The 23,829-nt window shown below is 46.6% G+C and overlaps 1 protein-coding gene and 1 long non-coding RNA gene across 3 annotated transcripts in view; both read left to right on the top strand.

The window, feature by feature from the left end:
- Positions 1–804: 804 nt before the first annotated feature.
- The window catches only part of TMOD1 (tropomodulin 1), an 85,006-nt gene continuing 61,981 nt past the window's right edge, over positions 805–23,829 (top strand). The window contains exons 1-2 of one of the 2 annotated variants that reach the window (XM_024126155.3): positions 805–942; positions 20,279–20,435. In XM_024126155.3, the coding sequence (XP_023981923.1) occupies positions 823–942; positions 20,279–20,435 (277 nt within the window). In that variant the 5' untranslated portion in view covers positions 805–822. Of the gene's footprint in view, positions 943–20,278; positions 20,436–20,921; positions 21,003–23,829 lie in introns of those variants that run through there. The other variant, XM_028493786.2, reaches the window with a different exon arrangement.
- LOC129392410 (uncharacterized) lies at positions 2,526–9,765 on the top strand. Its single transcript, XR_008618204.1, has 3 exons — positions 2,526–3,556; positions 8,542–8,611; positions 8,985–9,765. It is a non-coding gene; the product is annotated as an uncharacterized lncRNA (long non-coding RNA).

Here is a 23,829-nt window from a genome sequence, read left to right as displayed (position 1 = left end):
GGGGGGAGAAATGAGAGGTCTGGACCAGGCGGTCTCCTTCTGGCCATGAAGTTAGGTGACTCTATGAAAAGGCGCCTGATACAATGGCTAGAGCCTCGTGGGCTTGGAAAGCCAGCAGACGGGGGTTCAAATGGTGGTCCTGCCCCCTCTTGGTGGTGTGATCTGTCTGAGTCACTCAACCTCTCTAAGCTCAGTGTCCTCATCTGCAAGACGGGGATAAATGCCTACCTCAGAGGTTAAAATAGAATGTCCTTGGGAATTACTTAACGCACAGCTTGGAGTATGGTAGTAAAAGTTAACTATTACCGTCAGCTGCTTCTTGTGAGGATTGAATGAGATGTTGTAGGGGAAGGGCCTGCATGCAGCAGGTGCTTAATTAACCATTGACGCTTCCCCCGCTTTTAAGATCAGCCTTGACAGGATTTCCAGCGTTCATGTTTTCCATCAGGGTGTGGGGTGAAGGGTGGAGGGTTGTACAGAAAATTTTCGAACTATTTGAAGAATAAAATAGTTTTCAGGCACGCGTAAGCCATTTATAATCACCCATTACTTGTAACTAATGGCCATGCCAATTACAACAATTACAAGTCGTTAAATTGCATGCCCTCAGGACTTTTACCTTGCAAGGTTTATGAGAGAATTAGTCCAACTTAATACAGGATTCCAGTATAGTAATTATTATCCTGACAATTCATAAAACATGCCCAGGGCTCCATGTGAGTGATAAGCATCTATTTGCTCTGAGAGCAAATCCAAGAAGGGTCTTTCTAAGATTTTTCTCTTTCTGGTAGGTCATAGATCGGAACAGAAAGTTCTTCTACGATGTCTTACAGACGAGAACTAGAGAAATACCGTGACCTGGATGAAGATGAAATCCTTGGAGCCCTAACAGAAGAAGAGCTGAGGACCCTGGAAAATGAGCTGGATGAGCTGGACCCTGATGTGAGTAGGCACTGAAGGGGACACGTTGTCACAGTTGCAAGGATAGCAGCCATTACCACCTAGGGGAGGGGTAGGCCGACTTCCTGAAGTACCACTTCTCCTTTCCCTCTATGACAATAACATTGGAGTAACATTGCCTTTGCAGGTGTGTGTGTGTGTGTGTGTGTTATATTAGTCAGGGTTCTCTAGAGAAACAGAACCATTAGAAGGTAGGAGATTATATATATATAAAGAAATTTATTATAAGTAATTGGCTCACATTATTGAGGTTGACAAGTTCCAAGATCTGCAGTTGGCAAGCTGGAGACCCAGGACAGCTGGGAGTGTAGTTCTAGCCTGAGTCCAAAGGCCTGGGAACCAGGAAAGCTGATGGTATAGTTTCAGTCAAATAACTGGCAGGCTCAAGACCCAGGAAGAGCCAGTGCTTTCAGTTCAAGTCCAAAGGCAAGAAAAAAAAAAAAAAACACAAAAGCAATTACCCAGCTCAAAGTAATCAGGCAGAAGGAAATTCCCCCTTTGCCGGTAGGAGGATCAGCTTTTCTGTTCTACACGTATTCAGACCTTCAGCTGATTGGGTGGCCACCCACATTAGGGAGGACAATCTGCTTTACTCAGTCTACCAATTCAAATGTTAATCTCATCTAGAAACCCCTCACAGACATACCCAGAATAATGTTTGTCTAAACATCTGGGCACCCTATGGCCCTGTCAAGTTGAGACATAAAATTAACCATCCCAAGTCCACTCCTAGTCAACTTGGCACCCACACACATCTCCTTAAACCATACTTATCTCCAAATAAAGACAATAACACGGTCATAATTCTGCCTAACATGATACAACTATCCTGTGTATAACCTGCCAGAAGAAGAGGTAAAGTCCTTGAGTAATGTTTACTTTTCTCCTTGATCTCCCGTAATTTAATACTATGATGTAAAATTAACAATACTTAGATACCACCATATAAAACCAATACATCTTGTGTTTCATGTTAAGAGAATAAGAGAGGGAAGAAAACAAAGATATTTACTTAATACACATACATAGACTCACACATACACAAACATGTTCATAAAAAAATACAGAGGAAATACTCATGACAACACTGTCCTCGTTTCTCTAACTGGTCACGTGGTCATAGCTGGTATTTATAACTACCTTCTTCCACTGTCCATTCTGTACTTCCCTTGCCTTCAGCTACCATAGCCTCAGCTGGGTGTGGTTCTTTGCCTGGCGGAGTGAACCTAGTTCCGAAGGGCCTGGACCATTAGTAGTCCTGCCTGGATTGAGTTGTTATAGTTTTCCATTGACTCTAATCACAGGTCCTGGTAATACTAAGAAAGCCCTAAGGAATCTCCTGTATTACAGACATACTCTTCTTTACCTCCCTTGTGGAGCAGCAGTCTGATTTACCCTTGGTAACCAGGACCAATCACCCCAGCCGGTACAGAAACTCCCTCTCTGCCTATTCATTCAGAGGCATAAGGAGCCCAAAGTGGCAGTCTTAACCTCCAATCCAATGGAATCACTGCTGTGTCTCCTAGTGGAAACATTCCTCCCTTTGGAACTAACTAAGACCTTGAGGCCAGCAGAGCATCAGGTCACAGGAACAGGATGCACAACTTTTGCCAGTGGGTCACTAGGGGTACCACTGGTAATAGTGAGGGGTGCTACTCCCATTTTCTGGACCCGTGAATCCTGGCCGTGGGAGAAGAAGCGCCATATATTGGACTTTGATTGAGAGCATGTACAGCCTCCTAGAGACCCTTGTCCCAGTCCTACAGGGTATTACCACCTAGCTGTACTGCAACTGAGTCTGCAAAAGCCAAGTCCACCATTCTGTCAAGCCAGCTGCCACAGGATGGTGGGGAATATGTGTCGGGTAGCACATATAAGTGTGTTTAATACTCAGAATTTGCCTCTGCAGTGAGGTTACGGCATCGCAAGGCAGGAGGCTCCCTGGTCGTGTCTGTGGTTTGACCAGTCACCATGGAGCTGTCAGCAGAGCTGAGGGAGGTGGCTATTTCAGGTACCCCGGCCAATGCCCAGCTCAGAGAAGGTAGAGAATGAATGTTACTGAATTAAGTGAATTTCCCATTTGATATATTTTTAAATTAAAAATGGGATATTTCATGCCTTTTAAAAAAAACCTGTCACTGCTCAACCCTAGTTTAACAGTGATCCGTACAAGAAAACACTACTTTACCATTTCATTAACCCTCAAGTAATTGCAGCTAGTGTAGAGGGAATGTAGGTTAGCAGGGAATATGCAGGACTAGAGGTTAGGTGTCCCATGTGCAACCCTGGCCCTGTCTCTTACATTCATGTGACCTTGCGCCAGTTGCTGTCCATCCCTAAGCCTCAGTGTCCCCATCCATGAAATAATGGAGTTGGTTGGTCCCATTCAAAGCTAAGCTTCCATGAGCTTATAACCTGGTCTTATCTCTGGGTTTGATTAAATGTCTTCTTTCTAGATAACCGAGAATCCTTGTTTAGGGGTGCTGGGTCCTAGGCCGCACAGAGTGACAAGCCCCTCCAGCAATGTGTCCTCATCTTGCTATTCATGACCCCCGCTGCCCACCCCCGACCCCGCCAGGAGGAGACGGTCCCTGAGGTGAGGCTGCTGGGGTTGATTAGAAGGCAGCATTGGTGGGAGAGCCTTGGGTTCCTCCTTCCCCTGCACCATCGCTTTCCATTAGCCTGGGTTGCCATAAAAACGAGTGATGTAGGGAAGAAACAATCAAGCTTCCAGCTTGACTGCTATAAAGTTATCCTGTTCTAATTCTATCCTAGATCACCGTTGTATAGAATTGCAAGAGCAGATAGTTTTAAAAAGTGAGAACTACAGGAGGATGTAGCTACTTCTAGTCAATGCAGTAAACATGACTCAGTTACCTGCCATGCGCCGACCCCTGTGCGGCCACCAGCAGGGGAGCCTAGCGGGGATTCTGCCCTTCAGGCCCTCCGTCCAGTGGGGAGCAGGCATAATAAACGATGTCCTAAGTGGGAGCACACAGGGAGCTCAGGGAGAGGATTAATTCTTTTTGGTGGGAGGCTTCACAGAATAGGTGATACTGGAACTGGGTCCTGGATTTTTCAAAGTCAAGAATAAAAACAAAGAATTCTATGCTGAGTGAAGCTCACAAGCAAAGGCTCATGTACAGCAAGTAATTGGGGATGGGGAGTTTAGGCGTGGTTTCTGTGGAGGGCTCGCTGAGCCTGGAAGGGGGTTTGGGCTAGATATGGGGGCAGAGGGGTACAAGGAAGACTAAAGAGTTTGGACTTTTCTCAGCAGGCCCAGGGAGTCCCGAAGGCAGAGAGTCAGTGGACTTGCTGACTATGGACAGATGGACTGGAGGAGATGCTGGGGAGATGGGTGAGAGGTGGAAGGGCTCCCATGGTAGTGAGAGAGATCTTTCCTGAAGATAAGGAAGGGCCTCTGCCCCTCTCCACAACCCTTCTGCCATCTTGCAGAATCTTTGCTGTTTTCAGGGTGAAGCACAGATTCCCAGGAGCCCCCAGAGCCTGCTGCCTCTGGCCTTGGGGCTGTTGCCCTGAGCCCCTGGATGGGGGTGAGTTTAGATTAGGCTGTGGCTACAAATTGGGTAGGTGATGACAAGGGTCAGAGCCAGGCAACAGACCTGGGAGTGGGAAGGGGGCAGATGGAGGAGCCCTCTCAGAACCGAGAGTGGAGCCCCTAAGGACTGCTTGAGCCCCAGCTAGGAGCTCCATTTCACTTCTAAAGTGGCAAATGGCCCCACCCCTAATATCAGGGTATCTGGCCCTAGCCGCAGATTCCCAGGGCCTCTGTACTGTCACACAGCCAGCTGCCCTGAGCCCTTCTCACCGGTGATTAACAGGAAGGTATGCATGTGAACACTGGAGGGCTGGAGAACCCAGTGAGGTGCAGAGAGCTGACTGACTTGCTCAGCATCACAGGTCCAGGGCGTGGAGACTCAGATTTCAAACAGGCTCCAAAGTGTGGCACCTCCCGCTCTGGCAGGAGGAAGGTACAAGTGCACTTGAATTTCGGAGTAGGGTTGGGCAATCTGAGACCTGTGATCCTCGTAGCATTGTGGCTTCAAATGGACATTCTCAAAGCCCCCTTTCTCTCTAAGTTCAAGAAAAAGAGAAGAGAAATCAGAGCAAGGATAGGAGATAACGGAGACCAGCGGGGTTTTTGTCCCAATCTAACAATTAGCCCTTCACTGAGATGTCTCTGTTACCTGATTTGCAAGTCAGGATGGGAGTTTTGAAAAGATCTAGTGGGGCTCCATTCTTTCTGAGAGCACAAACATTCCAGCTCGAGTTTCACCTGCCCTCAGCCCATGTTCTGAAATCACAGCACAGGGAGAGGTCAAAGGTATGCAGACCAGGAGAGGCCTCGGAGCCTCTGGCCGGGAGGGGACGCAGAGACCAGCAGGTGTCCAACCGGCCAACTTACGGAGCAGAAACTGAGCCCAGAGAGGGGAAGGAACTTGCTGTGGTCACAGACCCAAGCAGAACCAGCCCAGGACCGCTGCCCTCTCTCTTATACCCTATACTCCTCCTGTTTTAATTCTGGTTTAACAAGTGCTTATATGGCACTTTTTATGTGCAGACACTGTCCTAGGCACTTTGAAAATATTAATTCATCTAACCGTCATCCTAATCCTATGGTGCAGGCACTGTTATCATGCCCATTTTACAGATGAGAAAACTGAGAGGTGAAGTAACCTGTCCAGGAAACTGAAATGAGGCAGTGGCAGAGCCATGACACGGCTCTAAAAGTTCACGTCTTAGCCACACCACTTATACGGCTTCACTGGAGTCTACAGGAAGATAGTTTGAGCCACCGATGTGCTCTGGTTTTGTAGTTGGGGAAGGTGCTGTATGAAAAATTATCCCCTTTTCTTCCTAGAAACAGTCTGAGATGCAGAGGTCCTTATTCAATCTTGGCTCTGCTCCCAACTTTGGCAAGTGCTTTTCCCTCTTTGGACCTCAGTTTCCCTATCTGCAAAATGGACACAGTGGGCCTAGATGCCCTCTGACACCCCCTACAGCTCTAACTGTCTGTGATTTTATGAGCAGTTCCTGGCAATCTTATGACCTGAATTCAGCTAACAGATAATGTTTCAGGGGGTTATGTTTTCAGTGATACAATTGTTAAGCCCCAGTGTCATGTGACACAGTAGAGTACACAGAGTTGGAAAGCTGCTTTGTTTGCAGCAGAGGATTCCAAACTTGTGCACAGCAAAAAAAAAAAAAAAAAAGAAGTCCCCGAAACTTTCTCTCTCTTAGTCTGCATCCTGGAAAAACTCAAGCTTATCATGAGATTGTTGCACTTGGACTCCCATGGGAGAGGAATGCTCCATGTGCTAAAAGTATCTGCTGTTGACTGATTCCCCAAGGGGATCTGCCCTTTCTTGTCTCTCTGGAGTTAAGTGGATGCTGCTCTGAAGCTGAGCCAGCTCCTCGGTTCAGATTGCCTTTGTACCAGGCAACAGGGAAAACGGGCAATGTACAGCGATGTTTGAGAATGACAAGTCACACTGTGACTTGGGCAGGGTACGGTGTGTGAGCTCTTATAGCATCAATAGGTAGTTGACATTTACTTGGACAAAGCCCTGCATGGATTATCTTCTTTAGTCCTCTGAGAGGTTTGGTTATCAGCTCCATTTTAAAGATGGGGAAACTGAGGCTTAGAGGGATGAAGTAGCCCGCCCAGGAGCTGGGATTCCAGCCTAGAGAGTCAGACCCAGTAACCTGTGCTGTTAACTACCACCTCCTGTGAGTGTGTGTGGGAGGGCCTGGAAGGCAACTTGGAGAACAAAGCTGGGGAATTACCAGCAAGTTACTTTTTTCTCATTCAGTTTCTCTTGAAGTTGTTATGTTATTTTCACCATAAATATAAATCTTAAAAAAAGAAAGAAACCACCAGCACAAAGAATTTCACTATAAATGTTACTTGTTAATGAGGCTTTGAGGAAAAGGAGTAATATTTTTTAGTGTCTCAGTAAAAGGGTCAAAATATTTACACAAGAGAAGATGGTAGAGATAACCCCAAACTTACAAAGAAATTGGGTCTTACAAGTTGATTTTGAAATCTGCTATTGGGAGTCTGTGACACATTACAACTATAGAAACAACAATGGAAAACAACAGGCCCCTGCAAGGCCTGAAATAATAATAATAATAATTTTAAAACTACAGTTATTTCTCTGTTGAGGTCGTCTTACATGCCAGGTGCTATGCTGTTTTATGGGCATCATCTCAAAAAATCTCCACGAGGATCCTATGAGACTGATCCTCACAGGTTGGGGTTGAAATCATTTTAAGAAAAGGAAATGGACGCCCAGAGTCACATAGCTAGTAGGTGATAGACTGAATTCAGGTAGACCTGTCTCCCTCAGCCCAAAATGTGTCAAAAGTTCTGAGACCAAGGGACCATGAACTGCAGGGAGAAATGATGGAGGAGAAAACCTAGGACTGTAGAATCTCAGAGTTAGAGGAACACTTAGACATGATCTAAGCCCCACCCCTATCCCTGTATATACAAACACGGCACAGATGAAGAATCCCTGATTTACAGAGTCCCTCCTACACACATGTCATTCACCCAGTGCTTTATGTATTTCATCAAATCCTCATACCAGCCCTTTGAGGTAAGCAATACTATCCCCACTTTAGTGATGAAAAATCAATACAACAACAACAACAACAACAACAAAAAAACCCCTGAAACCCAGAGAAGGGAAGGGACTTGTTCAAGGTCACACAGCAAGTAAGCCACAGCACCAGGACAAAATCCTGGGACTTCCTGTCACACTGCATGGCTTCCCACCAGACTCCACAAAATCATAAAATCCTCCATATTCATGGCCCAAATGGTATCCTATAAACCAGAGGATGCTCTTGGCCGTGCAGGAAGCAGCCGCGTTTGGTCCACAGGGCTGTGGTTCTCCCTTGTAGCACAAACCAGCAGATTCACAAGCCCAGGACAGAAGTAAACAGTTGAAATGGAAAGACATAAATCTCTGCTCTAAAAATAGGCACACATCCTTAGAAACACTGCCGGCCGTGCACAGAGCCAAGGATGGGCCTGGTGGGGTGAGGGCAAGTGAGGCCAGGTGTCAGTGTGTCCCCACCTCACCATCTGTCTTCTGGCCCCGTGACCACCTCTCCACCCCACTGCCTTCCCCAAGACCGGCCTCCAGCCTCCCCAGAATGCCCTCCTCCGTGCCCTGCCATCCTCTGCTCCCTGCCTCTGCCGCTGGGGGACCTCTTGGATCTGGAGCCCTTCATTCTCAAGTCAGAATCCTCCCATTTCTCAAGGCCCAACCTCCCCACCCCTCCCTTGGGAAGCCTTCCTGACCCTCCCCCCACAAGCCCCCAACACAGCACCTGCCCCACTAAAGACACTGAGCAGTTTCCTTTTTGACTTTGACATTTTTAATAGGAAATATGTTAAACATATAATAGAGTACAGAATACACCTATGTTTCCACTATCCAAACTTAACAAATGTAAAAATGTTGACTTACTTGATTCAGATCACCCTTAAAAAGAAAAAAAAAATTACCATAAAGTTTTAACCCTGTCTTCCCACCCGCCCCCCAGTTTCTTCCCCATCTCTTCCACTGCCACACCTTCTACCTGAGAGGCAGCAAACCAGCACCCACAACATCAGGTAGGTAATATAACGAAGGGAGGAAGATGGGCCAATTTTCGTGAGGCACGTAGCCATCTTGGGTCATCTTTTACTTTTCCACTCTTGAAAGAGATGTGGACATAAGAAAGTTTTCACTTACCACTTTACCTTCCAAGAAGAAAAGCAACAACAGAGCCAGTGATAAATGTTAACTGTTTCTTGGCGTCTGTGTCAGAGACAGGAGGGAGTGGTGGGGACTGAGGCAAATGGGAGAATTTGTGTTTGACTAAAGGGCACTTGCTGTTCCACTCCGCCAATTGTTGCCCAATATTGCCACGTCATTTAATTTTTCAAGAGAGGCTAGAGGGCTTCCCTGGTGGCACAGTGGTTGAGAATCCACCTTCCAACTCAGGGGACTTGGGTTCGAGCCCTGGCCCGGGAAGATCCCACGTGCCGCGGAGCAACTAAGCCTGTGTGCCACAACTATTGAGCCTCGTGCCACAACTACTGAAGCCTGTGAGCCTAGAGCCTGTGCTCCGCAACAAGAGAAGCCACCACAATGAGAAGCCCGCACACCGCAGCGAAGAGTAGCCCCCGCTCACCGCAACTAGAGGAAGCCCGTGCACAGCAACAAAGACCCAATGCAGCCAAAAATAAATAAATAAGATAATTTATTAAAAAAAATTTTTTTAAAAAGAGAGCCTGGAAATCTGAAGTTTTATGTGCAAGTTTCCTATTTGAAAATGTTGGCAGCTCATTCAAATATACAGACAAAACCAAGTTTTGGCATTTGATTGGACTATAGGTCTCCCAGTTTCCAATTCTGACTCTGTTCACATGACAGATTTTTAGATAGATAGATAGATAGATAGATGAAAAGTACCTAGCCCAGTGCGTGGCACATAATAGCTGTTTAATAAATGTTTGTTGCACCTGAATATATGATTTTCCCACTAGAATCTAGGGTTCTTGCAATTTAGAGCCACACTGTAGCACCACAGGTATAGGGAAGCCAGGTACAGTTGTGCAAGTTTTGCACTGCACAACTCCAGCAACCACTGTTCACAGAAACCAGACAACATATAATGCCCTTGGAGTTGTGCCAGTGCCCAACTTGCACAACCAGATGCAGCTGTCCTGACAGAGTCTCCCCATAATGCAGTGTCTGTTCAGTTGAATGAAAGTGAACAATTATGCCCTATGGTGATAAAACTGATTGTCATAATCTGTTTTTAATATAGAGTTCAAGGCTTTATTCTGAGGTTTCAAGCTAAAGGAGATCTTGACCATTTAACAGAAAGGGAATTCAAAGTCAGAGAGCACCAGTGCCCTGTTTGTGGCCTCAAAGCCCTGGGATGAGAACCCAGGCTGTCAGTTAGAATGCAGTTTAGCTGTAAGTAATAGAGATTCAAAATAACATGATGTAAGCAGTAGTTTATTCATCTCATAAAAGTCCAGAGGTGGGCAGTCTAGGGCAGGTAGGGAGCTTAGCTCCCCAAACGTCCCAGAGTCCCAGGTTCCATTCAGCTCACGTCCTTGCCATCACTAAGGTGTAGCCCCCATCCTCATGATCCAAGGTGGTGGCCAGGATAGCTGCATTCCAGGCATCAGAATAGAAGAAAAGGGGTGGGGGTTGGAGGAAAGGAGAAAAGCCATTTTTCAAGTACCTTTCAAGGAAAGTTACTGGAAGTTGCCACTGGACACTTCTCATACCATGACCCAACCTAGCTGCAAGGGAGCCTGGAAAAAGTAGTTCTTAATCTAAGTGGCCATGTGCTCAGCTAAGGGTGGAGTGCTTTCATTACTGGAGAAGGGGAGATATGATATTGGTGACAATTTGAAGTCTGTCACTATGGATTTGCCAGTCTGATGGCCTGATGTTCTGCTCTGCCAAAAGTTCTGAGGAGGAGTGAGAGGAGTTGATAGGAATTTAAATCCAGACCCCCAAGGGAAACATTACAAAGGTCTTACTCTCTAGCTTGGCATTTTCCAAAATCTCTATCAGTAAACTCTGGTCCCATGGTTGGCACCCGCACTCTAGCACCCTTCATAAGGCATCCCCTTCCCCAGACCTGCTTGGGGCAGCAGCTGGGTGCCCAGCAAACAGCTCAGGGCAGCAGGTGTGATGCTGACTTGAAGGGTGTCCAAGAAATACCATCTTTTCCCTGCTGAATCACACAGTGCTGTGTGATTCTGGACAATTCAGAGCACATTAGCGCTCCGTGCTTGGTGCTGGAGATTCAGAGACAACTAGGATACATCCCAGCTGGCCTTTGAGGGGCATTCAGTCTCCTTGGGGAGAGGGATACGGCATAAATGTGCTCCGAGACAAATTAGGAGGAACATTATATAAGAATTGGGAAGATGCCTCAGAGTGTTTGGAAAGAGAATCACCAGATCAGTTCGAGGAGCACAGCAAAGGCTGGACAGAGTGCCCAAGGGAGGGGCTTTGAAGGGTGAACGCAGGGAGGGGAGGAGGGGTGGAATTCCAGGCAGAGAGCACAGCCTGAGCAATGCCCTGGCAGGGTGAGGGTGTGGGGCACGGCTGCGGAATGCGGAGCAGCCTGGAGTGGCTGGAACATGGAATACTTAAAGATGAGAAGATCGGGAGGCTGGACTAGGTTGAGGTCAAATAACGAAAAGCCTTCCGTGTCTGGCTGATGAATTTAGTCATGATTCTGTGGGTTAGTAGAGGTGCTGAGCATTTGTGGGTGTGTTGGGGAGTGACCCGGTCAGATGCGCCAGTTGGTGCGGTCCGTCTGGCTGATAGAAGGGGAAGGGAGTGCAGATGGAGAGGCCCGAGGCAGGGAGGCCAGCCGCAGGGAGGCCAGCCTTAGGCTACTCTGATGGTCCCAGCAAGAGACAGCACAGCTTGAACTAGGCCGGTTCCCATCGGATGGAGACGTTTCCAAACCCTGCAGCCTCAGACTCCTTCCCCTGGCGAGCCACCCCGCCCCCATCCTGCCAAGCCTCTGTCTCCGCGGTGCTATCACCCTGTAACATCCCTCTCCTCTCTTCTCTTACCCCGGCTGTCCTGCCTGATTCCCTGGGACTCACTCAGCTCAGGAGCCACCGCCTCCAGGAAGCCCGGGTAGAGTAAGCTGCTCACACTTGGGTGTGTCTCCCTCTCTTGGGCCCCTGTGGGGCGCGATCACTCATTCGTTGTCTCGGGGTGCCCCACACAGCAGGGAACGTGGAACATTTTCCTTGTACATGAGGCAGAAAAGGATTAGGAGAATGCCGGGAAGGGAATGTTTGGCCTCACCTTGTTCCATGAACAGCAGAGAGACACAAAGTGTGCTGTTGTGAGCCATAGCTTCCACCACAAACAACTGCTGGGCTTGGGCTACAAGGGTGCCTTTGGATGTCAGCACGAATGCCCTGAAAAGCTGTCCGGGGGATGTGCTAGCTCCTGGGCTTCACCAGTCCTGCAGCAGGCTCATGGTGGCTGAGCCAAAGGCCTGGCTCTTTCTGGAGAGAACAAGAAGAGAGGAGGAGGTCCAGAGTGCGTTGGGCGGGTGGATGGGTGGGGAATGTATGGAGAGAGGGGGCTTATTAGAGGTCTGGACCCACTTGTCCCGTCTGTGACCAAAGCACGAGTGCTGTGCTCTCAGGCTAGGTTCTGCCATGCGTGACAAGAAAGCTCTGCTGAAGTCCCACTGAGTGACCTCTAGTGGGATCTGGAAGCTGCTGGTGAACGGGGCAGAGGCCGGGCGCTCTGTCTCCTGAAGGGCCCCGAGGCAATGGAGGGCCACGCTTTACACAGGGGAATCAGACCTGGCAGATAATTGGAAAATAAAAGTCCTCAAGGCCACTTGAAAAAAAGCATTTGGGTCAAATGCCTTGTAAAAGGTAACTGGATGGCTGACTGGCCTGTTCAATGTTCAGGTTGCTGCTGTGGTGGACGGGGGAAAGGGCCGGCATCTGGGGCAGGCTGAGGTCGTTTGAAGCAGGAGGGAGAGAGAAGTTTACCTCCGAAAATTTCTCAGTGGGAATTCTGAGAAATCTACCTCCTGGGTTTCACTCTTACCCAGGACAGTAACTCCATGCCTCCGTGCCTCAGTTTCTCCACCTGTAAACGGAGACCAGTGTGATAAAGAGGCGCGCTCCGGAGAGGGAACCTGGTTCTCACACGGGGCCACGTCTGGTTTCCAGGATCCGTTCTTAGAGGAAGGCAGCCGGGTGGGATGGAAAGCTTTCTGGGGCTTGGAATTCAGGAGCCTGGGCTCTCAGTCCACGTGTGACCTCAGGCAAGGCCCTTGCCCTCCCCGGCCCTCGCTGCCAATACCCGATAAAGAGCGCGGTCCACCCTCTTCTAGGGGGCTGTGTATGGTTCAGTCACAGAACAGAAACCCAGGACTCCTGGAGCCCAGCCCAAGGTGGGGGACACATTGTACATTCCCTTGTTCTTAGACATAGCTGATTTATGGGGGAAAAGTGATAAAATTCCTTGTTTTTTGTCACTGTGAAGAACCAGGTTAAAGGACATTGTATATATGCTAAGCCACCAGTCTGAAGACAGTCATACTGATCCTTGAGAAGATAATTATGTGCCGTGTCACCTATATATCAGCTCAGGCTTCCTGGCTGTGTGGCTAACAAGCTGTGTGACTTTGGGCAAGTGACTTCAGTTTCCCTTGACTCAGTTTCCCCAACTGAAAATGAAAGAATTGGCCCAGAGGCTGTCTCAGGGCTTTGCAGCTCTGAGTTGCCAGGAGTCTATGATCCTTTTAATACATTGTATGTGTATGTGTATGTGTGTGTATGTGTTGCTTGTGCGTGCACTTCTAACCCAGCGCGCAGTTGTTCTAGCCATAATGGAGTCTCTCATAGCCCCAGCTATCTATAATTAGATAATTATAGTGATAATTGTGCAGATGCTTAATATTTGGCCTTTACTTCACCTGTTTGCAGGGTGTTAGAGCTCCTAACAACGCAGTTGAGGATTTGTCAGTTTCCGTTGTCCTGTGGGCAGCTGGACTTCAGAGCTTGGGTGAGAAAATTAGACTAAGATGTTAACCTGTCAGGCTGCACATCTGAGTTTTAATTTTACAACATTAAAAGGAAGTCACCATTTAAAAAACCACAGTAGGGAACTACAGGAAGACATTGCGTAGTTTTTCCCTCTGTGATTATTTCCAAGAACATATTAAACTTTTGATTCGTTTTTAATTTTTTTTTAAAACCTCTAAATTAAAAACCCATGTATACACCTCTTTCTTCCTCTGGCCCAGAGCCTGAAAGGAGCAAGACATTCAGTAATCATGTGTGGAATAAATGAATGAATATCTTGACTTCTCTACCTGGAATTTTAGTCTGATAGGAACCTCAGATCAGAGGTGGCAAAATGGCAGCCCATGGGCTGAGACTGGCCTGCATCTGTGTTTTATTTGGTCTGAACATTGTTCTTAAAATATTTGGATCGTGTGTCAATATTTAAAAATCAAGAGCTTTCACATAAAGTTGAGCAGATCTAAAAACACCACCCATGTTCTTACATGGCAATAATTAGCTGGAGCAGAGTAGTGTGGAGGCATTGAAAGCTCCAGTGTGCCACAGTCCCCCCCACTCCCAAGTGTATAACAGCTATAATTTTATATTTAGGCTAAGATCAGAGAGTGTCTAGAAATTCTTCCTCCTTAAAACTAACACTAACTTTCCTGTCAGGCGATAATAAGGAGATCGGCCAGGCATTAGTCACTGCCCTCCTCACACAAGTAAATTTCCAATTGTAAGTAAGGACCTGAAGCCATGCTCCAAGTCATATATATTGTACCAAAGCTGTCTCCTAAAGCAAATCTCACCCGTAACCCACCGGTCTTTGGAGTGAAGATGTACATGTGATGTGTGTGTGTAAATACAGATTCCCGTCATGCAGAAGCGATATCTGTCTTGGAGGAGCAGACTGATGCTTTGAACTAAATATAAGGAAAGCATGTGCCCAGCAAATTTACCCTGTGCAGGCATTAAGATTAAGGAGAATGAGACTTAAGTGCCTTAAAGTTTAGATGGTTCCAATTACCAGCAGGCATCATGGACGTATACGACCTTTACAGGAATGTAGAGGCTAGTTATCGACTATTCTTTGCTATTCAGTAAAGTGAACCCCACTTTAGGATCTTGAGTAACCTTAAAAACTAAAACAATACATTGTTTTCCACACGTGCTATAATTGAGACTTTTCTCTCATTTTACTCTGCTTCCCCCATTTACCTTCTGTCTCCTCAGTTATTCCAAACTAGAGAGCCCTTGGTGGGGTCCTGGTCTTAGCACACTGCCTGGACACATAATAGTCACTCCATGGATGTTTGTTGAACGAATAAGAAATGAAGGAATGAAAGATACATTTCTACACATACATGTTCAACAAATACTCTCCTGCTCGAAGGTGACAACAAAATGATTGTGGGAACTCTTTCCTCACCAATTGGGTAGGCTGGGTCTGAGGGTCAGTTTTAGGTTCTAATAGTCATTCAAGGCAGCATTTTCTTATGCATTTAACTGCTCCATGACGAATTTACATAATACGGCACCTTACTCTGTAAAACAAGACACCATATTAAATCTGGCCAGCTCTAGCCTGCCCAACCTCAGCATCATTTTTGGCCACTGACACACGAAGAGTCTGTGTTCTCAGCATTCCATGGGCATTTAATTTATTGCATTGGCCATTTTTGTAATTTTCCCCTCAATAACATAGTCCATTTTTTATTTATTTATTTATTTTTAATTTATTTATTTTTGGCTGTGTTGGGTCTTCGTTGCTGCTCGTGGGCTTTCTCTAGTTGTGGCGAGCAGGGGCCACTCTTCATTGTGGTGCGCGGGCTTCTCATTGTGGTGGCCTCTCTTGTTGCAGAGCACGGGCTCTAGGCGCATGGACCTCAGCAGTTGCAGCATGTGGGCTCAGTAGTTGTGGCTCACAGGCTCTAGAGCGCAGGCTCAGTAGTTGTGGCACATGGGCTCAGTTGCTCCGCAGCATGTGGGATCCTCTGGGATCAGGGCTCAAACCCGTGTCCCCTGCATTGGCAGGCAGACTCCCAACCACTGCGCCACCAGGGAAGCCCCATAGTCCATTTTTAATAACGCCTTTTTTGAGATGTAAAATTCGTAAAATTCACCCATTTAAAGTATATAATTCAGTGTTTCTTAGTATATTCAGAGTTATATGACAGTCACCATAGTCAATTTTAGAACGTTTTCATCACCTCAAAAAGAAACCTGTTCCCATTAGCTGTCACTCCGCATTTCTCACCTTCCTCCTCAGCTCTGTCCCCTGCATTGGCAGGCAGACTCCCAACCACTGCGCCACCAGGGAAGCCCCACAGTCCATTTTTAATAACGCCTTTTTTGAGATGTAAAATTCATAAAATTCACCCATTTAAAGTATATAATTCAGTGTTTCTTAGTATATTCAGAGTTATATGACAGTCACCATAGTCAATTTTAGAACGTTTTCATCACCTCAAAAAGAAACCTGTTCCCATTAGCTGTCACTCCGCATTTCTCACCTTCCTCCTCAGCTCTAGGCAACCATTAATCTACTTTCTGTCTCTACAGATCTGACTGTCCTCTGGACATATGATATAAATGGAATCAGACACTGTGTAGTCCTTTGTGACTGGCTTCTTTCACTTAGCATGATGTTTTCAAGGTTTCATCTAAGATGTAGCATGCACCAGTACTTCATTTCTTTTTGTTGCTAAATAGTATTCTGTTGTATGGATATACCACACTTTATTTATCCATTTGTCACTTGATAGACATTTGAGTTGTTTCCACGTTTGGGCTATTATGACTATGAACGTTCATGTATAAGTTTTTGTGTTAACATATTCTTTTATTTCTCTTGGGTATATACCTAGGAGTGGAATTGCTGTCTCATATGATAACTCTTTTAATCTTCTGAGAAACTGCCAGACTGTTTTCCAAAGGGGCTGCACCATTTTACATTCCCATCAGCAGTGTATGAGTGTTTCAATGTCTCCACATTCTCACCAACACTTGTTTTTACTCGTCTTTTTTACTATAGCCATCCTAATGGGTGTAAAGTAGTATCTCACCCTGGGTTTGATTTGTGTTTCCTTGGTGGTTAATGATGTTGAGCAGCTTTTCATGTGCTTACTGGCCATTTTTATATCTTCTTTGGAGAAATGACTATTCAGATCCATTGCCCATTTTTATATTCTGTTATTTGTCTTATATTTTGAGTTTAGGAGATCTTTAAGTATTCTGCATACTCGATCCTTCTCAGATATATGATTGGCAAAAACCTTCTCCCAAACTGTGGGTTGTCTTTTTACTTCACAGTTTCCTTTGAAGCACAAACATTTTCAAGTTTGATGAAGTCCAATTTATTTATTTTTTTCTTTTGTTGCTTATTGTTTTAGTATCATATCTAAGAAACCATTGCTTAATCCAGGTCACAGAGATTTATGCCTATGTTTTCTTCCAAAAGTTTTATAGTTTTAGCTCTTACATTTAGGTCTTTGATTTATTTTGAGTTAATTCTTGTATATCTTGTGAGTTCATATGCTGTTTTTGAAAACAAGTTAAAATGATAAATAATCATGAGTTTAAAAAATATACAACTGTCTTTGGTTTTAATTGAAAATCACATTGTAGTTCACTAAACGCACCATTTGATGGAATGAAAATAAACTCCTAATGGGGCTGATACTCTCAGTATTTACTTTAAAAATCCAATAAGCTAAGAATTGTTAGAAAAGGCCTTTCGCGTTTTTGTTTTTTAAAAGTCAACTGCTTTCAATAAAGATAAATGAAACAATATTTTAACATGCCATCTAAGTAATATTTTAAAAATACATTAAAAACATCTTCACTCCCCTATTAGAATGATATGGGCTTCAGTTTTAACACTGAGATGGTTCTCAACCAGGGACGATTTTGTACCCCTAGTGGGGATATCTGGCGATATGTGGAGACATTTTGGCTGTCACAACTTAGGAGGGGGGTGGTGCTACCGGCATCCATTAGACAGAGGACAGAAATGCTGCTAACCAGCCAAGAATGCATAGAACAAGCCGCATGACAAGGAATCATCCGGCCCCAAATACCTCTTGTGCTGACGTTGAAAACCCTACTTTTCCCCCCCAGTTTTATTGAGATATAATTGGCATACAGCATGGTAGAAGTTTAAGGTGTACAGCATAAAGACTTGACTTACATACATCATGAAATGATTACCAGTTTAGTGAACATCCATTATCTCATGTAGATACAAAAAAAGAAAAAGAAAAAAATGTGAAAAACCCTACTTTGAATCAGTGGCCTCTATCAGATATATTCAAAACGAGATGTGAGTTTGCAAACCCTTTTCCCCTCAGTTACAACCTCTTGGGTTTCTCCCATCACAATACTGAGCCTTTCAGAAGTCAGAATGTGCCCCAGCACCTCACTGCCATCAGAATCCTTTATGGTGACAAAAATCTCTCAGGTCTTCCCTGTGGGGATCATTGGGAAAACACTTGCTTTCCACGCTTAATTCATTTTATACTTGTATGTGTTCCTTTTTTGAATTTTAAGATATATTGGGATAACACATCCCCTGTCCAACTTACATATTTGGGTAACCAACCTCCTGGTGTAAGGTATTTTATCTGATTTTAGAACAGCAACAATAGTCAATATTAATTTGTGTGCTCACTGTGTCAGGCACTGTGCTAAGCACTCTTCTGCACTATCTAATTTACTTTTCTCAACAATTCTGAGAGAGTGACTATTATTATTCACATTTTACAGCCAGAGAAACAGAGAAACGGTGAGATTTGCCCAAGATCATGTTGCTGGAGACATCATTACTCCAAGTCAGGGCTTAAGCCTGGTGTGGGGTTAACTCTGACATGCTGGCGTGTCGCAAAGAATTTGATTACTTATTATGGGTAATCACAGATGGACATTTTCCGACATTTAGGCTGTGCCCTCACTCAACTGGGCTACAGTAGATGTACTTTCACTGAATGGACACACACTAGTAGCCACAGGAAATCCTGTCTCACCTGGGACATACCTGTGGAAATGTGGCTCATCTGTGGACCATCAGCCATCCTTCATATCACGGTGGACAGTGTCTGAGGACTGCTGCTTAAGGAAAACTAGGGTATCTGTGGCACCACGTGTGTTCTTGACACTCATCCACAAATCAGTCAAGGCTTGATTTTCTACCTATTGGCCGTCCTCTCATAATGTGCTCCAACTCCCAAATGTCCCTCCTGACTTGTGGCCTAAATCCATTTGCACATACACCAGCGCCACTCTCGGAGCCCCTGTGTGTACCGATCAGTGTGCTAGGCCCTACTCACCTCAGCTCTCCCAGAGTTGGGTTCACACTCCAGTCTCCTGATCTTGCACCCACCGCTCTTAGTGGAACAGCACAGTGGTAAACGATCTTGTAAAAAGAACAAAAAACAAAAAACAAAATCATACTGCAGTCAAACAGTAGTTATTTCCCTCCCAAGCTTTGTCCTTCTATGTGCCAGGCACAGAGCTCTCTTCATAGAGCTGATAGCATTCCCCTCTCAGAGGGGGCTTTTAGCAAAGGATTTGAAGTGTGAGTGAGTGAGTGAAGATATGCATTTTGCTGGTACAAAGATCGGAGACGGAACGGCTCACCAATTTAGCCATTTTGGGGGTGCAGCAAGAAGTGAGGTGAGGTTCTGCTCACATCAGCCTTCCCAATATCCTCCTGACCTCCCCGAATGAAAGGGAGTGGGGAGAGAGCAATGATCTAACTAGAAGATTGCCCTCTTCCCCCAAATCTGAAGAAGGACCCTGGTTTTGGTTCTAGATTTGGGCAAATCTTTCTTTGCTCTTGGCCTCAGTTTCCTCTCGAAGGGAGCATGTGTACACTGGATGATCTCTAAGCATCCTGGCAACCGTAAGCTTCTCTGAATCTCTACGATACTGAGTTAAAGTGAAGCCCATGTGATTCAAATCCACCCTGATTAGGAATCTGCTTTAGTAGTGAGCCCACACCTAGAAGCCTGCCCATGTTTGAAGAAGAGAACACAGTGATTGGTTGATGCTATCTTTCTTGAGAGACCCATCTCCATGGGCAACGTTCAAAATATTTAACAGCCAGCATGCATGAGCACGACATTCAGGAGGGTAGAAAGCAGCTGGTAGGGCCAACCAGGGCTACAGCCTGACAGCATGCCCGGCCCTTCTTGCAGTCCTGCCCAGCTTTCTCTGCTTGTTTTTGGGGTCTGCCTCTTCCTGCCTGATTCTGCATCCAGGGCCCTAACTCAAACCGCCCCCCCACCCCGGGCTGCTTCTCTTCCCAACCACTTTCTACACAACGGCTGTAAATACCCTCATGCGTCCAAACACCAACTTAATCCTATTTCTCCCTCAGCAGATGCTCTTGGAGCCCTCCGCTGTGCTCAGCCCCTGGTCAGCTGACCCCTCACCCCCTTGCCCTTAAAAAAAATGTTAGAGGCTGGGAAACAGGTATGGTTAAGAGACCTGAGTCCTAGCCTAGCTCTGCACCTGTCTGCCAGTGACTTTGGGCAAGCCTCTGCCCCTCCCATGTTGTTAGTTTCCTTACATGTAAATGAGCAACTTCGACTGAGCTCCCCGTTTTTCAGTTTGATGAGTTTCTGGAGGAATGCAAGTCTTCAGCAGCTGACTGCTCTCTCTCTTTCTCTCTCTCTCTCTCTCTGTGCACCTGCCCCGCAACTGCCACTGTAGAATGCACTGCTGCCTGCGGGCCTGAGGCAGAAGGATCAGACCACCAAGGCGCCCACGGGCCCCTTTAAAAGGGAGGAGCTCTTGGATCACTTGGAAAAGCAAGCAAAGGAGTTTAAGGACCGAGAAGATCTGGTCCCCTACACAGGGGAGAAGCGAGGTACTGAACCATGTTGAACTTCTGAGTACGTCATTCCCCACGATCGTTGAGTGCCAGCGGTATGCCAGGCCCTGTGTTGGGCCAGATGTGACTGGGCCTCCTTGCCCTCATCCCTGCCTGGCCCAAAGTCACAAACCCAACTCCAAAAGCATCGGCGCATGGGAGTGAAGATTTAGTGACAAGAGACCTGAGTCCTAGCCTAGCTCTGCACCTGTCTGCCAGTGACTTTGGGCAAGCCTCTGCCCCTCCCATGTTGTTAGTTTCCTTACATGTAAATGAGCAACTTCGACTGAGCTCCCCGTTTTTCAGTTTGATGAGTTTCTGGAGGAATGCAAGTCTTCAGCAGCTGACTGCTCTCTCTCTTTCTCTCTCTCTCTCTCTGTGCACCTGCCCCGCAACTGCCACTGTAGAATGCACTGCTGCCTGCGGGCCTGAGGCAGAAGGATCAGACCACCAAGGCGCCCACGGGCCCCTTTAAAAGGGAGGAGCTCTTGGATCACTTGGAAAAGCAAGCAAAGGAGTTTAAGGACCGAGAAGATCTGGTCCCCTACACAGGGGAGAAGCGAGGTACTGAACCATGTTGAACTTCTGAGTACGTCATTCCCCACGATCGTTGAGTGCCAGCGGTATGCCAGGCCCTGTGTTGGGCCAGATGTGACTGGGCCTCCTTGCCCTCATCCCTGCCTGGCCCAAAGTCACAAACCCAACTCCAAAAGCATCGGCGCATGGGAGTGAAGATTTAGTGACTTTGGGGGTAAACCACACCCGTAACACTTTCCCCTCAGTCCCCTTTAACTAGGGTGTCCTGATTATTTTTCATACAAACCTGATACTGTCAAAAGGGAAAGAAGGAACTATTAAAATGGTATCAGGACATGAGGACCAAACAAGGCCTGTCCCCTCCAAACCAGGAACAAGAGATAACCTGTCTCTACCCTAATTATCCCTTCTTTTTCCCCAAAGTTCCTCTGTCTGGCAGCTGCAGCTTCCCTTCCTTCATCTGTCCCTCTAAGACTCTCTGCCCCAGCCTAAGGCAAGCCATCTAGAAGGCTCCGGGGAACAGAGAGGCACTCCGACTATCCAACCCTTCCAGAACTTCCCCTACACTCCAAATCACCCTCCTGTCCTCTGGTACCATGCTCACCCTTGCTCACTGCCCTGCTTCCCCACAGGCCTCTTTCTCTTCCCCAAACACTCCAAGCTCTTTCCTACCTCAGGACCTTTGCACGTATGCCCTCTGCATGGAATGCTGGTCCTCTGTCTGCCTCCAAGCTGGCTACAGGGCTGGCTTCTCTCCTCTGTAAGAGGCGTAATGGTTAGAAACATAGCCTGGAGTTGGGTCTACTTTGGCTACAGTCTTGGCACTACCCCTTACTAGGCTGTGTGAACTCAAGTACATTTGTTTGTTTGGCTATGCCACATGGCTTACAGGATCTTAGTCCCCGACCAGGGATCGGACCTGTGCCCCCTGCAGTGGAAGTGCAGGTCTTAACCACTGGACCGCCAGGGAATTCCCTCGAGTACATTTTTAAACCTGCTGTGCCTCCATTTCCTCGTCTGTAAAATGGGGTTGATGAATATTACCAGCCTTCTGAGGGAGTTATGAAGATTGAGTTAAGATCTATATAAAGCACTTAAAACATCACCTGGCGCATCATGAATGCTATGTCAATATTAGCTATTATTACCCTTTCAGTCTCAACTGTACTGTCATCTCCTCTTTCAGGAAAGCCTTTCCTGTCTACACTGTTTAGGACATTCCATCCCTTCAACTCCCCCTTGGTTATTCTCCATCTCGGGAGCCTGTGTGTGTTCTTCAGAGCAATTCTTATTTTATCATTATGTCTTTATTTACACTGACCTGTAAGCTCCATGAGGCAGGGACTCAGCTGCTTTTGCTTACACAGTTCCCCCAGCACCCAGCACAGGGCCTAGTGTACAGTAGGGCTCAAGAGAGAGGTGTTGAATGAATGAATGAGTTTAAATTAAATATATGCATAATGGATCTTATAGGCTTTTTCCTTCAAATATAAGCTCCATGGGTACAAGCACCACATCTGTCTAGTTCATTGTTATAACCCTATACCTCAAAAACCCTAGCATGGGGGCTTCCCTGGTGGCGCGGTGGTTGCGCGTCCGCCTGCCGATGCAGGGGAACCGGGTTCGCGCCCCGGTCTGGGAGGATCCCACCTGCCGCGGAGCGGCTGGGCCCGTGAGCCATGGCCGCTGGGCCTGCGCGTCCGGAGCCTGTGCTCCGCAACGGGAGAGGCCACGGCAGAGGGAGGCCCGCATACCACAAAACAAACAAACAAACAAACAAACAAAACCCTAGCATGTAGTAGGCACCTAGTAAATATATGTTGAATGAAAGCATTAATTCTAATTAATTAATTAATTGGGTAATTAATTGTTTGTTTTCCACCTCTTCCATTCTCCTCAAGAATGGAAGAATGTCTGCATGATGAGCCAAGGATCCCTGTCTATGGCATTTATCTCTGTGTCCCTGTTGTATTAGCACAATGCTGCACAGAGTAGCTGCCTGATAAATAATAAAATGAAAGACCAAGCAGGTGTGGGCATTTCAGGGAGGACTTCTAGCCATCCCAGTGCCTGGAATTGAAGCTCGGTCCAGATTTTACTGAAAACTTGGAAGGTCAGGGAAGCCCAGGAGACATCTGGATTACAGAGCTTTGGAAGAATTGTGTGGTCTGAGGCACCCTGGAGCTGGCGGCAGGGGAAGGGGCCCTTGACCATAAGGGCTGGGTGTGCCTGGCTGAGAGCGTAGGCACAAGATGGTTTTAAGCAAGGTACTTGTACGGTGAGGAGTGATTTCTGTGCAGCAGGTAAAGATAATAAAATCTCTGGATTTCATGGGGCCTTCAAACTCCCACTATCCCCCCTACACATTTGAAAAATGGGGAAACCAAGGCTGTGAGAGAGTCAGTAGCAGACCTGAGTGGACAGTTGGTGAGTCCTTACTGACATCTGCTCTCTTGTGTGCCCATCCCCCTCCCAGGGGAGGAGCTGGAGATGAGATGGGGGATGGGGAAGGGAATCTGGGCGATATATAAACCAGTCCTGCTGCCCCTTCGCAGAGTGCTGACCTGGCCCTGAGCCAGGAACAGCTCTCCAGACTCCCAGAGCCTGAGTGCCCTCATGAAAAACCAGGCTGACCCAAGGAGGGTAGCTAGAATTTATTCTATTTTCATATTATGACAAGCCTAAAAGTTTTATTATCATCACCACCACCAGCATCGTCATCATAAAATATTTACAAGATGATTGTTGGAGTCCATGTATATTGAATAAGTACAGTCTCAACAGAGAGTGTGGGGAAGGAGACCTTCCAGCTCTAACAGGCAGACGCAGGGCTGTTCAGTCCAGCTCTACTGAG

Source organism: Physeter macrocephalus, chromosome 9 (assembly GCF_002837175.3).
Source record: "Physeter macrocephalus isolate SW-GA chromosome 9, ASM283717v5, whole genome shotgun sequence".
NCBI classification, from domain to species: Eukaryota; Metazoa; Chordata; class Mammalia; order Artiodactyla; family Physeteridae; genus Physeter; species Physeter macrocephalus.
The sequence above is the reverse complement of the archived record's forward strand: the minus strand, read 5'-3'. Positions and strand labels throughout refer to the sequence as shown.